Here is a 16,268-nt window from a genome sequence, read left to right as displayed (position 1 = left end):
ATATTATTGTTTTGAAGAAGAAATCATTAAATTACATATTTGTAATTTTTACTCAATTAATTCTTCATTAGGAGATCAAATAATGATCTATGTTGAGGATGTTGAGCTTGCTTGTAATGGATAGGAATATTATTTTTGATAATGAATTAATGTATTAAACTATAACAACATCGGAGAATATATTAATTATACTCAAAATGTTATAATTTAGTTTCAATGAGTTTCCTTAATTTTGTATATCATCCATAATTTTTGTTGTATTTTAAAGAACTGAAAAAAAGATTATAATCTACGTATAATGTAATATAAAAGACTAAATAAATAATTATAACCTCATTAATGTAGATATTTTGGTGTGAACAAAGTACGTTACTGTAGCAAGTATGCTGAGATTTTGAAGTATGGGATATCCTATTAATGGGTCAAAATAAAATTGAATATACACATTATTTAATGTATATGTAAACAATTAAAATAATTGAGGATGTTGTGTATCCTTTGCGAGAATAATTCAGTTTTATGAGGTTTGGTTTGAGAGAAAATGAATTATTTATACTACCTTATTGTCAATTGGCCCGATAAATGAGTGAATAGTCATCATTTCATTTGTTCCATTGTTTTACAAATTAATTTTTCTACGAAAGAATATCAATTATAAAAAGAAAAAAAAAGTTTTGAATACTTAAATTATTTTATTTTTTACACCCGACTTAAATATTCAATATTTTTATATTTAGATGGAGTTATTCAATGTATAAATTTTATTTTTGAACATGTATATATAAGTTATAATTAAATTTAATTACTAATTTGGTCTCAAATTAGAGATGGCATAATTATATCGTTTTAAAAAATGGAGAAACTAAATTGAATCAAAATTTTAAATTGAGGGACTAAATTGATATTTTTTAAATTAAACTTTTTTAAACAATTAAAGGACCAAAGTAAACATTTTTAAAAAATAGAATGCGTAAATTAAATCCAAATATAATAAGAGGACCAAAATGAATCAAAACAACAAAGTAAGGGATGAAATCACTAATTAAACCATATTTGAATTTAAAAAATATTAAATTAAAAATATCAAATAAAAAATACTTAAATTGTTATCAAATTTATATATTTTTCCACTTCCATGAAATAACGAAAGCAAGAGAAATACAAATATTATAAAACATGACTATCATAACATCTCTAAACCATAAACAACACCTGCATGTTTTTTCAAGTCATTTTGTGTATGAAAATAGAATTTTTTAATCTCATTAAAAACATGCAGAGTGACCAAACTATCGGACCCTGCGTGATGACTTTTTTCTGGCACTATTATCCAAACCTAGGGACTCACTAACTCTGTCTAAACCACCATGAAGGTTGGGACAAAATCTCATGAGATGTTTAACATCGTATACTTCCTGTCCAAAGAAGAATTTAACGAGTTGCAAAAAGTGATCCAAGTTGGGAGGTAAAAGTGGTTGCATATGCAGAAAATGATGGCTCAATACCTTGATCATGTAGGCAAAATCATAAGCACCGTGAAAAGTAATCCAGTGAATATGACTATTGCAAAGGAGTCCTGAGATCATCATGAGCTCAACAAATTGCACAATGTTGACTCCAAAGTTTCGATTCTTATGAAAATCCATGCCTTGACGTTGGAGGAGGGTGATAGAGTGAGGAGCATGAGGATGACACGTGACATCGAACTCACAGAAGTTGAATTCCCAAATGAAGCGATGGGAGGTTCCAAAGGTTGGAAGGTTGCCATGATAGTCTGAAAGGGTCAATCCAACTTGGATGAGATGAATACAGTCCACATTGGCTTTCATCACCGCATAGTTATTTTGTGGTTGTCGGAGTGTTGGATGCGACTGAAAGATGACACCAGAAAACTCTGTGTCTATAGAGATGAAAGGAAAGAACCCAATCACCCTACGGATCAACTCGAATTCTACTTCGAGATTGTAGGACCAAACTGATCGTGTCATCACAACATCACATGACATGGCCATCTTTGTATCTCTTTTCCTATCTCTCTTTCCAAAAGTAATAAAACAGGACTACAATTGCACATTTTTATAGTACTTTTATAGTGATGGATTATACAAATAAATCATAAACTGATTAGAAAAGATAAGATAAAATTAATTTGTGCAATCTAATCTTATTGTCAAACTTATTCTATAAATAACATTATTAATATAATATATTAATAGATTTGATTTTCTTGATTATAATTATATTTATGCTAAGAATAAATCATTTCAATGATCAGATCCATATTAAATATACTTAAAATGAGATCCCATTTTATTCTTTTAAAGTTTGTGAGATTTATAAAAATATAATTAGACTTCAATTTAATCTTATATCATAAATACTCTTATTTGATATTTATTTACAAATTTTATCTTTTATATATATATATATATATATATATATATATATATATATATATAATATTATGTTATTTATTTTAAAGTATAGTTCGAGTTAAATGGTGATAATTTTTTTTGAGATGATATATTTCAAATCTAAAGCTTTATCTCATATTTTATAAATGGTTATACTTAAATAGTGGATAACTTATCTATTTTACAAGATTATTATATTTAAATTGCATATAAGTATTTTTTCTATTTTATACACCATTTTTGTCTAGTTTGAAAATTCTTAAAATTAAAACCAAAATTTCAGTTATATATGATAAAATAAAGAACTACAAATAAGAATCTCCTATTTAACTAATACAATTTGTACGAGAACATGCTATAATTATCAACATGTGATCTTATAATCACTTGATTTTGACTATAAACTTCTTAAAAGCATAAATAAATGTCATTTCATATTTTTAAATTCAATTTTCATTACAAGCCACGTAAATGTATAGACTTAGTGTATAGTAGAAAGATATATAACTGGTAATGATATGTGTCAACAAAATCATATAAACACTTATATATTTGTCTTCAATATGTATTTTTCTCTATTTGCATTATTTTTATAGTTTTGATAAGGGATATAGATAAATTTAATTTTAAACAAAATTAATTGTTTTTGTAATTATTTTTCCATTATATATTGATTAATTCGTAATTGTTTTTTTTTTCTGAATGATTTTAAATTCCTTCTTAATCTGATGAGGGCATTTTGATAAATAGCAACGCCAGATAATTAGTTTTATTTATTTTTTTATTTCACGTTAATTATATCTACTACCATTTTAGTTTTCTTAATTCAAAATTTCAAGTTTTACTTTTGTGCTTCTCTATTCTTTTTTTCCATCTCACCCCAAATCAAACAGTATGTTAATAATGGTGTCAATCATATTTGGACAAAAATAATATCGTATATATAACATATATTAAAAGTAGTAACTTTTAAATTTTAAAAAATTATGAAACAATGATTTTATTTTATAAAACTGAAATTAAAATTATTTAATTTAAACTAAAATATAACATTATTATAAGAAAATATTAAATTAGTTTTCAAACAGTAACGTTAACCAAAATTGCGGTTCTTCGTCTGTTAATTGACTCTAAGAAAATATAAAAGTTTATTTTTTATTAAATAAGTTAAGAAATGTAAAATTATTTTAATTTATTTTTGATAAATAAATATTATATTAAATGTAAAATTAACATATAAAATCCATTTAATTTAAAAAAATAATATATGTTAATTAAAATAAATATTAAAGACAAATAAAATTAGTATGGATAAATTAATTTATATTTATTTAAGTTAATATTAATTAAGTCAATCCTAAAAAGTTTTTAAATATTTCTGTCGTACATTCAATTGAGGGAGATCTTATAATAGAGTTAAATAAAATGACACTTTGTATCATTATTTATATGATTGAATATTTAAAGCACCAAAAATATTTTATATGCCTTTTTTTTTGTCATCGAAGAATAATGTAATTTATACCATCCTGTTTTAATCTTTTATATCATATAGTTGAAAAACGTTATATTTTTATAAGTTTTCACTATGAATATTTTCTTCCCTATAGGATAGAAAATAAATATATATTTGTTCCATTTTTTTTCTCTCCTTAATATTAATGCCGATAATTAGGTTGCAAAATATATTCGGTGTCCAGATTAAGGCCAAATCAATCAATAAGATTTTATGTGTGATCTTTGAAAATTTTCATACCTTTATTTGAATTTATTGTTCTTTCAATTTCTCCGTTTGTTACACTTAATCCTCCACAACCATAGTGAGGCCTTCCACTTTACTTGTATCAACAGACATACAGACGCCGTCGCGTATATACGTTTGCATTTTTTAATTTTTAAAAAATTTAAATTAAGATAATAATAAATATAATTAATTTTTAAAATAGATGTTAAATATAAAATAAAAGAAAAATATATGTATAAAAACAGTTTTTAAAATAATGATTTAAGATCAAAAAGATTTTTAGAATAACGGTTAAAAGTAAATTATTTATAAAATAATTAATTTTAAAAATAATTAAGAGTAAAATTGGTATCATAAAACGTGAACACAAAAATAAAAATTCATTTTATATATTGTTATAGATAATGGTTGTTTATGATTCATTATCGTTGAATCTTCCTTCAAAGAAAAAACCTCACATAGTTTGAATGGAAATATAAAACTATATTATCAATTAAATTTATGAAATGAATATTCAATTACGGTTACCTTAAATATTAAAAGAAAGGAATGTGTTTAAATTTGAATATTTTTTTATTAGATAAAAATTTGGTTATTTTTTAAATTGATAATCAATTATTTGTATTATTCTATATACGTGAGAAATTGTATCTGTAATAAACACTGCTCTTTAATATGCTATATTAGTCATCATAAGCTCAAATTACGATTCCATCATACACAATAGACATATCAAAGTGAGCCAACCCGGCTCATACAGATTGGTTCACTACGAGTCGGGTTGAAAATGATTGAATCCAATCCGGTTCACTTTATGGTGAGCTAGAAATTTTGCAACCCGGCTCAACTCACCACAGGTTGGTAGGTCAAGTAGGTTGGCTCACCAACCTACATAAAAAATTATTTATATATTTATTTTTAAGTATTCAATTATTTAAATATTTTTTTAAGGAACCTATAGGAACCTATGAGATGTTAATTAAAGTAAAATCAAGAACCAATGTCTTCATCATGCTCACCACCAATATATGATGAATTGTTTTCAAGAAAATGTCCATATTGTCCAAAAAACATGACTAATATTACACATTTTCTGTCATGTTATTCAACAAAATATAAATAAAAAAAATTACACATTTTTGTCATGTTAATTAAGGAAAAATTGTTTATAAGATGGTTGCTTGAGTAATTCACTATAAAAATTATATTTAAAGATTAAAGTATCAACATATATAACTTGACAATCAAATTAATGAAATATTCAAACTATTCAAATATTATTGAGCAACATTCTAGCATTTAAAAATATGAAATTGTGAACCTATATAATTAGGAATAGTAAACAATTATTAAAAAAAATAAAAAAAATTGTAAAAGAATGGTGGTGGGTTAAGTGGGTCAACTCACCCTAAACCCGGCTTGAACCTGTTTAACCCGTGGGTTAAGTGAGTCGGGTTGAGTTCAACCCACTTTTGAAAAAACTGAATTTTTCTCAATCCAACCCGGCTCGAATCCGTGGTGAGCCAGGTTGACTCAATGATTGAAACTCATTTTGACATCTCTAATTCACATTATTTGATCAATTTGGACTTTGAAATATACATTTTATGTATTTTGACTTTTATTAATAAAGAGGATTTAGCTCAGATGCTAGAGTCTTCGCTTAGCATGTGAGAGGTATGGGGATTGATACCCCGCATCTCCAATTTTTGTTTTCTTTTGTTTTTTCACTAGTACAGAAATTGATTTCTACCTCGCCTTATATGCCTCGGTTATCCAAGAACCGAAGCATATAATGGCGTGGTGGCATTTTTGCAATTTCAAACAACTTTTATGCTTCGGTTCAGCTTAACCCGAAACAAAAGAGAGGTATATGCTTCGGTTCGCCAAAAACCGGTGCCAAAGGAGGCTCATATGCTTCGGTTACACAAACCCGAAGCCAAAAACCCACCCTTTGGCCTCGGGTGAGACTGAACTGGTGCCAAATAGGGCTATATGCCTCAGTTCAATTAATAACCGAGACCATATGGTTTAATTAGGGCACCAAATTCGTGAGCCCCCTTTTCTCTTCTTCTTCCCCGCGCCCCTCTCTACAGCAGTACCCTTTCTCTTCTCTCGTCTCTCTCTCGTCACTCTCTCGTCTCTCTCTCTGCCACCACCTTCCTCCATCGCTGCCACCACCTTCCTCCTCCGTCAAGGTCTTCTTCTCCGATCGGCGTTGTTCGCGTTGCAGAGAAGCTTCAATGGTGGCTGTTCTGGTTCGCGGGAACGGGAAGTTCAGTGGCTTTGGCACTGGCTCGTCTGGTGGCCGGAACACCTCTAACGAGTCGTGCGGCGGATCTTCCTCTGCGACGCCGTTTGCGAGATTTGGATTCCTGAGCTGGTTTGTACTGCGCGGCGGATCTTGCCCGGAACACCTTCTTTCTTGTTGTGATGTCTGAGATTTGGATTCTTGAGTTGATTCTTTGATTTGAACTAATTTTTTCCCTGTGCACAAACATCTTCTCCGTAAGAGCCAAATGGATTTGGAGTGTTTGCGGTTTCAAAGGTTTTTAGGGTTTTGAGACAGGGATTGCACCTGGAGGGTGAGACAGCAGCCTAGTACGGTGGTTCGTGTGCGAGGAAGATGGTGGCCCCGTATGGCTTCGGTTCTATTTTGACCCGAGGCAAAAATGGAACACTATGACTTCGGGTAACAACCGAGGCCAAAGGGGGTGTCTTTTGGCCTCATCTCCATATGCCTCGGTTCCAGACCCGAGACAAAATGAGGAAAATAACCGGGGCAAAAAGTCGTTACTGCACTGGTGTTTCTATTTTTTTTTTCTTTTCCAAATCTATAATTATTTCTTATTGTGTGTCCACTCCTATTACAAAGTTGTAGCTTAAAAATGCGATAACTGATACTCTATATTCACTGAGAACACACTTTAAATGACTTTATTAACTTGTTGCAGATTCTCCCAACAATGTTTACAACAACAATTTTAGTTTTTTTTTCTCTGACATCCAAAGAAGATTAGTAGTAAACGAACTTAGTAATAACTCAGGATAAGCAGTGAATATATTATATTCACTATAGTAATTAATAGCCAGTGGCGGAGCGGAGCATACAAGGGGCAGGTGGGTGCCACGGCCCCCTCCCCAATCTTTTATTATTATTTTTTTCATTATTTTACATTTAATTTTTTTTAAATATTTTAAATAATTTATATTTTTAAAATTAAATAATATTATATTCAAAATTAATAAAAATTAAATTAATTATCTTTTATTTATTTTATAAAGTACAATAATAAATAATTAAATATATAAGAAAACAAAATTATTAAGATACTTTTTATTTTTTTCTTAATTATCTTTTGAGTTTTTTATATGTTGTATTCTTCTTTTATGTTTATTTATTTTCTTTTATTACTAAAAAAAGTTAGGCATAAACTCAGTATTTCTATCCTCATCTTTTTATATTTTCTCTTCCATTATTAAATAAATAAATAAGGTAATTTTCTCTTGTCTCACTTGATAGTAAACTATTTCTTTAACATTTAGTATTATATTTTTATCTCATGACCTTTTTGTATATTAATTTTTTATTAATATAGAAGAATAAACAATGTACTATGTGATTTTTCATAGTCAATTTTTAATTGTAACTTGATTATCATAGTTTTTTTTAGTAATTATGTCTCTTAACTTTTGATTAGATTATGATAAATTATTTTTTAGTCTTAAACTTATTTTCTAAATAGGTATATTAATGAAAAATAAAAGAATAAATTTATTTTTTAAAATTGATAGAGAAACTACTGGTGAAGATGAAAACATGAAAGTTTGTGAATATTTTTTGAATCAAATATATGTTAATAAAACGGAAGATGAATATTTTACAGATAATATGATTATTTACATCGAAAAAAGTTAACTGAAAAATCTAATTATAATCAATTTCCATGAGTTCAAAAATATGACAAAAACGATAGACATTCCTTTAAATTGTGTAATTTCTTTGATAATTATATATGTACTAGATTATGTATTCATTTTTATTGAATTAGTCACAAAAATATTAAATATATAAATTTTGAGTATATTATTTTGGCTCCACCAAAAATTTTGGTGAAGATCCGCCATTGTTAATAGCTAATATAATAAATATTCAACATATATCTATTATTACTAGACTTAAAGTAGTATTATACACTACATCAATTCAAAATATAGCTGACTTAATATGATACATACTATATGGGTTAACTTATTAACTAATGTAGTATATATTGGTTAGTTTACATATGAAATCTTGTTTGGTCTTTTTTCTTTCTTTTTCTTTTTACATGTAGTATTGGTACTATTTTCATTCCATGTTTTTTTTCCCATTTTCATGAATATCATTTGCTCATATCATGCTATGAATATCATTTTCATAGTTTCATGAAATCCTTTCCTTCCACTTATTTTTTTCTTGTTGTGAGTGTTATTTTACCATCGATTCATCCATAAAAGGTTATATTTTTCACTTTTCAACTACTTTTATTCCTAAGATTCTTACTTAATTTAGCTCTTATAAAGTCTTGTTTCATATATACATAAATCTTATTAGTGCACTTTGATTTGATTTATAGATTTTTTTACTTTATTAAAGTTTTATCATTTTTACTTTATACATATTTAAATCTTATTTGTGAACTTTGATTTGTAACTTTTTAATTTATTAAAATTTTATCATTTTTGCTTTATGTATATTTAAATCTTAGTTGTGCGCTTTGAACCTATAATGGAAGCATATACTGCGCCATTAACTTATCTTTATTAAACGGCACTTACAATATAAATATGAATTAATAAAGAAATCACAATAATTAACAAAGAAGACCAAAGAAAATCACATGTCCTGTCTCTGAAACCACATGCATGCATGCTTTATAAGATTGATAAGTATTTAAAATATTAGAAATTAGATCCAAATATTTTCATAGTTTACTATTAATTAAAGGTGAGAATAGTCTGAAGCCAAATCATTGATTCAATCCTTTGGGTGCTTCATCAATGGAAAGAGATCAACCATTCCTTCACATGAACGGTGGCAAAGGAGAAATGAGTTATGCAAACAACTCCTCCATACAAGTACCATCTTTATCTTTATATAACCACATATTTAACCATTGTTTTCAATTTTGTTTTCTTATATATATTCATCTAACTTTGATTATTGCAGAGACAAATGATGCTTAAAGCCAAATTCATACTTGAAGAAACAATAACAAGGCTATATCGTGATTCTTCTCCGACCTGCATGAAAGTAGCAGACTTAGGTTGTTCTGTTGGATCAAATACACTTCTTGTAATATCAAACATCATTAACATCGTTCATACAACATGCACTCTCTTAAACCGTGATCCACCCACATTCCAATTTTATCTCAATGATTTATTTGGAAATGATTTCAATACCACCATCAAGTTACTTCCAGATTTTTATACAAAACTGCTACAATATAAAGAACATGATTCATGCTTTATTAATGTCACACCTGGATCCTTCTATGGAAGACTCTTTCCCAGTAATTCCATAAACCTTTTTCATTCCTCCAACGGTCTACACTGGCTTTCTCAGGTTAGATAAGTTCACTCTTTCTTCTCCTCTAAGTCGACCAAAACCATTTTTGTCTTAGGTTTGTTTTTGTTTCATCTCATATTTTGGTTGTAGGATCCATTACTGGGATGTAAGGATGTAGCATCCCTTAACAAGGGTCATTGTCATATAGTTAGCACAAGCCCTCCTGAGGTACACAAAACTTACCTTAAACAGTATCAGCAAGACTTCAAATTGTTTCTGAAATCACGTTCTGAGGAGCTTGTGCCTGGAGGAGCAATGGTGTTGATGCATCTCGGTTATCATGAAACTCCTAGAAGAACAAGTTGGGAAATAGTTAGTTTAATACTCAATGACATGCTCTTGGAGGTAAACAACATTTTTTTTAATTGATTACAGTTAAGTTTGTGATGATTATTGATTAATTATAGCTATAAAATTTGCACTTATACGTAGGGTTTGATTGAAGAAGCAAAATTAGAGTGGTTTAATATACCAGTGTATGAACCTACAGTTGAGGAAGTTAAGAATGTGATTGAGGAAGAAGAGTCAGTGTTTCTTGAGAGATTAGAAGTTGTAATCTCGGGTTGGGATGAAGGACTAAACATTGAAGGTGGTGATGGTGAAAATGTAAGAGCCGAAATCATTTCCAAGCACGCACGTGCAGCATTGGAGCCTCTCTTGTCAGAAAAGTTTGATGCAGAGGTTATAAATGAAGTATTCGTGAGGTTTCAGAACAAAATTCTGCAGATAATGAAGGTTGGAAAATTAGAGAGTGCTACTTTTATTATGTCCATTACAAAAAAGGCTTGAAGGTGTTTCTTAAAAGATCTCAAAAACTAGTTTTTTTTTTTTTTTTTTCTGTCAATTTATTGCTTTGAATTTTAAAATAATATGAAATCACTAGCAGGTTAAATTATTCTCGTAGAAATTAATAATACAGTGTATGGGGACGAGTATTGATACCCCGCATCTCCATTTGATTTATCGTTTTCTATTAAGAGAGATGAAATTTAAAAAATTCATTTTTACAACCAAAATGTATGCAACATTTTATAAAGAAATATTACAGCAATGTTTCCAAAGTTTATAGAATGAAAAATAAAGAAAGTTATTTGGGGAATTAAAATAAAAAAAAAAATCCTAATTTTACATATACTAAAAATATATTGAACTCCAGATTTTATGTTTGTATTTTTGTTTAAAAACCTCTACAATTATTTTTCGTTTGTATTTTAATCCTTCTGAAAATAAATTTATTTGCGTTTAGAAGTTGATTCAGATTGATTTTGTGTTAAGTTGATTGGTGTCAGCAAAATCACGAGTTCATTTTGTATGAAAGTGAGTTTGGCTTCAACTACGTAATTTTAGTTTATGTAAAATGAGTTCTACATTTTTCTCTCCTTAAAATATTTTCTTTAATTTAATTTTTTGAAAATATGACATCACTACTTTTTGTTTTATAAAATTAAAAATATTTATAGCTTGCCTTTAATTCTATTATTTTTGTTAAATATGTAACAACTCATTTTAGTAGCTTAAAACTCCTAAAATATAATATTTGATCATAGTATTCAAAACAGGTAATTCAGTATACAAAGTATATTAATACAGTTCTACAAAAATATATATAGGACTATAAAAATATATCATTTATTTACTTAAACTAAATTAACAAGCTCTATACACAAACTAATAAAGCCCCCTCCCTACTCTACCAGATGGCTCCTTATCCTCCCGATATGTGTTTAAACTTGCAAATTCATCTACTCCTACCGAATATGTGATCATCGCAAAAAGAGGAGATAAACAGCATAAGAAAGCACACAAAAGAGTAAGCTATTGATAAAAAGGAAAATTCTAGAATAATTAGATCTTGTCAAATACACACAACCATTATGAAATAATTGAAAGACCACTTAAATTATATTGTGACAATAAATCAATTGTATTGTATTCTAACAACAATAAGGTAAAAAGTGGACGATTTTCAATAGCAATAAGGGAAAAATTTCATGATGGTAGATCCTTTCACTAAGTTACTTTCCACTCATGATCTTTCATGAGCATATTGTTCATATGAGTGTTTTGTTGTTTGAGGAATCTTTAGTTTAGTGTTAGTCATTTTTATGTGTTTTGTGTTCTATGTTTAATTTTATGCATGCTTGTAATATCTTTGGACATACTTTGAATATTATTTCGAAATTACACTTTGTATATTACTGTTATTATATTAATCTCATTAAAATAAAGTAATGACCAATTGAAAATAGATGTGTACAAGTCACCTTCACGTAATTTGTAATTTTCAGTTTACACATGTCATGATGAGTCTATGTCATTTGATTTTGTCAACATTAATGATCATTGTCAGGTTTAGTTGTGATTAATGCAATTAAAATTGTTTTGGTTCTATATGCGGATGTAATTAATGGACATATGATCATTTGAGTATATTCAAGACATATAATGACATTTTTTAGCTCATAAAGTCTAACACATTTGTATTAATAATCTTTCACTAGTCACAAATACGGGTAGGAGATTATTAACAAGGGGTATATATATATATATATATATATATATATATATATATATACATACATATGTATGTATATACATATGTATGTATGTATATACATACATATGTATGTATATATATATATATATATATATATATATATATATATGTATATGTATAATTAAATGTGTTAAGACCATTATATTATTAGTCAAATTATTAGAGTGATCTAATGAATTAACTCTATGGCTAGAAACATATATGTCATAATATACTAAATGCGTATGTAACAACAATATTTTAATTTGATGAAGGGACTAAATTAAAAATATTGAAATTAAGTAAGTAACAAAAGTTATATAAAGGGTTATGGTTCCTTTCTCTGAGCACCATATATATTATTTTTGTTCTTTTCTCTCTTTCCATCAGAAGATTAAATCAAGAGAAAAAACTTTCAGGTGCTCTACAGTTGAAAGATCAGGTACCAATTTTTTCATCTATACTTCCACATTTAATTATTTAGGATACTGAGGACTGCTTAATTAATCACAAGATTTATTGTTTTTTTTAATTAATTTGTTTTGATTCATAATCTAACATACTTCATCAATAAATGATCTCTTTCCATATTAGGCAAGTTATGTTAAATACTAACACCTACATCATTTAAAAAAAATCTATCTCAACTTCATAATATTATGATAAATTTATGAGATTTAATATCCAAAACTTTTTCAAAGATAGAATAAATTCTCTTACGACTTTCCTCTATATCAGAATTTAATTTATATAATTTAATCACTCAAAAAGATATGGTTATTTATACTTCCACTTCAACAAAATGTTATTTATACCTACGTCATTGCATCCTCCTCAGTAGAGGAACACGTAACTTACTAATATTATTTGGTGGAAACATATGATGTGAAACGAAAGTTAAAAGAATTAATAGTACACTGAATGGTTGATATCTACTTAAATACCACTGTTCAGAACTCGAGGTAAAAAGTTTCCCTTTTTTTTTTTGAAAAAATAAACCTAGTACAATAAAGTTTGTGTCTTATTAGAATTATTTTCTTATTTTATGTTTTTAAAACTAGTATGTGATATATAAGACTAAAATATATTCTTAAGTTGGTTGTTAATGTATTTTATATATATATATATATATATATATATATATATATATATATATATAAATGTGCTTTAAATAAATTTCAATTCATTATAACTTAACATGATATATGATAATATATTTAAAAAGTTATGTCTTTAAGAAGATAAAAATACAAATAAAATTCCGATTGTAAAGGAAAATATTAAAAGTTTAGTTTAGTAATCAAAAAAGAACAAATTTATAAGCCTTCATATAAAACTATATGTTGGCAATAACAGACAATAATGACAGAATTGGATTTATTTTTTAGATATCAAAATACGAAAATTAAATTAAAATACAAATACATAAATCAATTAAAAGTATGAAAGAAACAAGACAATTTTCTTACAAGTTTACTTAAATTTGATAAAATATAATCCAAATAATTTTAAAAGAATATAAACTCGCTTTCTAAAAAATAAATATATCACTTCCAGAAAACTTCTAAATAGTGATGAATTTTAGTAACCAATAATAATTAGTAATTATAGTAACAAATTTATTTTTTAGATATCAAAATACGAAAATTAAATTAAAATACAAATATATAAATGAATTAAAAGTATGAAAGAAATAAGACAATTTTCTTACATGTTTACTCAAATTTGATAAAATATAATCCAAATAATTTTGAAAGAATAGTTTTCTAAAAATATAGATATATCACTTCAATAAAACTTCTAAATAATAACCAATAATGATTAGTAACTATAATAACAAATTTAAATACTAATTTACAAAACTATAAATTATTGTAGTAACTGTTATAAATAAAAAATTATAATTGATCATTAAATTGGTCTTTAAAATTAGCTATTATGATCTAGGTTATTATAAAAAATTGATCACTAAAATTTAACCACTTATTTTAATTACCCAAATGACTTAATTTTTAAATTAATCTTTAACTAATTAATAATTAATTATAATTTTTTATTTATAACGATGATTATTTTAGCAACCAGGATCCAAAAAAAAAAATGAAGATATCTACTTTAGATCCGACAAAAAAAATGAAGATATCTACTTTAGATCCGAAAAAAAATGAGAAGATATATCTACTTTATATATAAATATGTATGCATATCATACTTTATTTTTTATTTGAAGATGTAAATTAAAGAAACAATATAATATAAGAATAATAAAATAATAATATAACGTTTTTAATGAATTAAGTGCCTATCTTATAATATTTATATTTTCAAATTATTTAAAAAATATTTGTTATATTATTTCAGAATCCTTAAATTCTCAAAATCCCCCGGAACAATGTCAAAATTAAGAAATACTTTAATAGAATGGCTCAATTTATATTACACTTCTTACAAAATAAATTAATTTAAACCTCATGAATTAATTAATATTATAGATCAATTTTATATTTTTTATATTTTTTTCGTTTTTTTATATTTTTAAAACCAGCTTTTTAAATTTCAACATACATAAGAAACTATTCATAATTAGTGAAAATGATAAAAAAAATTGACAGTATTTTTATTGTATAATTATGAGAATCAATAAAAATCAAAATAATTTTATAATTATAATTTTTATTATAATTATAATGTTTTGAAGAGATCATTTCAATTTTAATTGTCCTTTATTATTATTAAAAAATCGTTGACATACAATCTCTGCACTGCTATCATATTTGTAAAGTAATGGTTCCAATAAATTATAAATTAATATTTTCTTGAATTTAATTTAAAATCATATAAATTTTTTTGCCTATATTGCAGAAACTTCAGTTATAATTGTATTAAAAATGGTTAAAATCGATCTATTTATCCAACTTAAATTCGGATTAGAGTATTTAGAATAATGGGTTAGTTTAATTTAAATCTTAATTAGTTGCCATATTGTAGAAAATTTACTTACACTTTTAATAGATTTTAACTAATCTAAAAACATGAGGAAGTACACATGGTAGAGGTATGGGGATCAATACTCTCATCTCCAACTTCAGATATAAAACTAAACTTTTACATCTCATTTTAATCATTTTCATAATGCTAATTTTAGAGGAGTCAATGAGTGAGATTGCGGTGAAAAAGAAAAGAGGTGGTGGAAGGTGAAAAAAAAAAATGTTAAAAAAATATCAAGACAGTAACACATGTTATCGTTTAACAAAAAAAAAATCCATAAAAAGTTTATTTATATTTGATCTTAGTAAAAAATGTTTTTTTTTTCAAATATTTAGTATAATATACTTACTTTTATTTTGTTCAAATAATTCATATAGTTTCGTATACTTGTATATACTTGTATGGCTTTTTGTTTAAATTATTGGACTAAAAATTATTCATTGTATTATACATTTGATTAAAGATATATTTTAAATACTATTCCTTAATCCTTAATTAATAATAAAAATGTTGCAAGAAGGGACCAAAGCCGCCCTAAAATAGTAGCAGACAGAAATTTCAATCTAAAAGTCAAAAGCTTGGTTTAGAATTGAAAATTTATGGTAACAATGAGCTTTAATGGATTAATTGGATGTTCTTAAACATAACTTATGGTTTAGAATTGAAACTTTATTAAGTGGCTTGAAATAATACAGTTTCGAATTGAATTTTATGGATGTTAAAAAATGTATTTTGAAGAAAATTTTCCAAAGGCGTGGTTAATCCTTCTTTAGGAATGAATTATGAATTCACGGATGTTTGGTCAAAATTTTGGGATACTAAAATTTTTGTTAAATTATTTTTTGTCTATTTTTTCGTCCAAAATTATCATATTAATCCTCTAAATTTTTTAATCTAAAATTAGTCTTGATTTTTTAAAAATTGATATAATTTGATTATTTTTATTAATGTTTTTGAAGCGAAGTAAAGAGT

General features: G+C 26.3%; 1 protein-coding gene and 1 pseudogene across 1 annotated transcript; one reads left to right on the top strand and one right to left on the bottom strand.

Annotated features, from left to right (window-relative positions):
* Positions 1-1,183: 1,183 nt before the first annotated feature.
* Positions 1,184-2,012, bottom strand: LOC114182953 (annotated as a pseudogene).
* A 7,184-nt stretch (positions 2,013-9,196) lies between these two features.
* Positions 9,197-10,659, top strand: LOC114182918 (jasmonate O-methyltransferase-like). The gene is made up of 4 exons (XM_028069716.1): positions 9,197-9,279; positions 9,371-9,769; positions 9,863-10,117; positions 10,205-10,659. The coding sequence occupies exons 1-4, from the start codon at positions 9,202-9,204 to the stop codon at positions 10,559-10,561; spliced, it is 1,089 nt and encodes a 362-aa protein (XP_027925517.1). The 5' UTR covers positions 9,197-9,201; the 3' UTR covers positions 10,562-10,659.
* The last annotated feature ends 5,609 nt before the right edge of the window (positions 10,660-16,268 follow it).

This window comes from Vigna unguiculata, chromosome 5 (genome assembly GCF_004118075.2).
Source record: "Vigna unguiculata cultivar IT97K-499-35 chromosome 5, ASM411807v1, whole genome shotgun sequence".
Taxonomy (NCBI): domain Eukaryota; kingdom Viridiplantae; phylum Streptophyta; class Magnoliopsida; order Fabales; family Fabaceae; genus Vigna; species Vigna unguiculata.
The sequence above is the reverse complement of the archived record's forward strand: the minus strand, read 5'-3'. Positions and strand labels throughout refer to the sequence as shown.

Bases quoted from the DNA above. Each gene is read 5' to 3' on its own strand.
- LOC114182918 (XM_028069716.1), top strand. From the start codon at position 9,202: ATGGAAAGAGATCAACCATTCCTTCACATGAACGGTGGCAAAGGAGAA. The intron at 9,280-9,370 runs GTACCATCTTTA...TGATTATTGCAG, and splicing joins CAAACAACTCCTCCATACAA to AGACAAATGATGCTTAAAGC. The intron at 10,118-10,204 runs GTAAACAACATT...ACTTATACGTAG, and splicing joins TCAATGACATGCTCTTGGAG to GGTTTGATTGAAGAAGCAAA.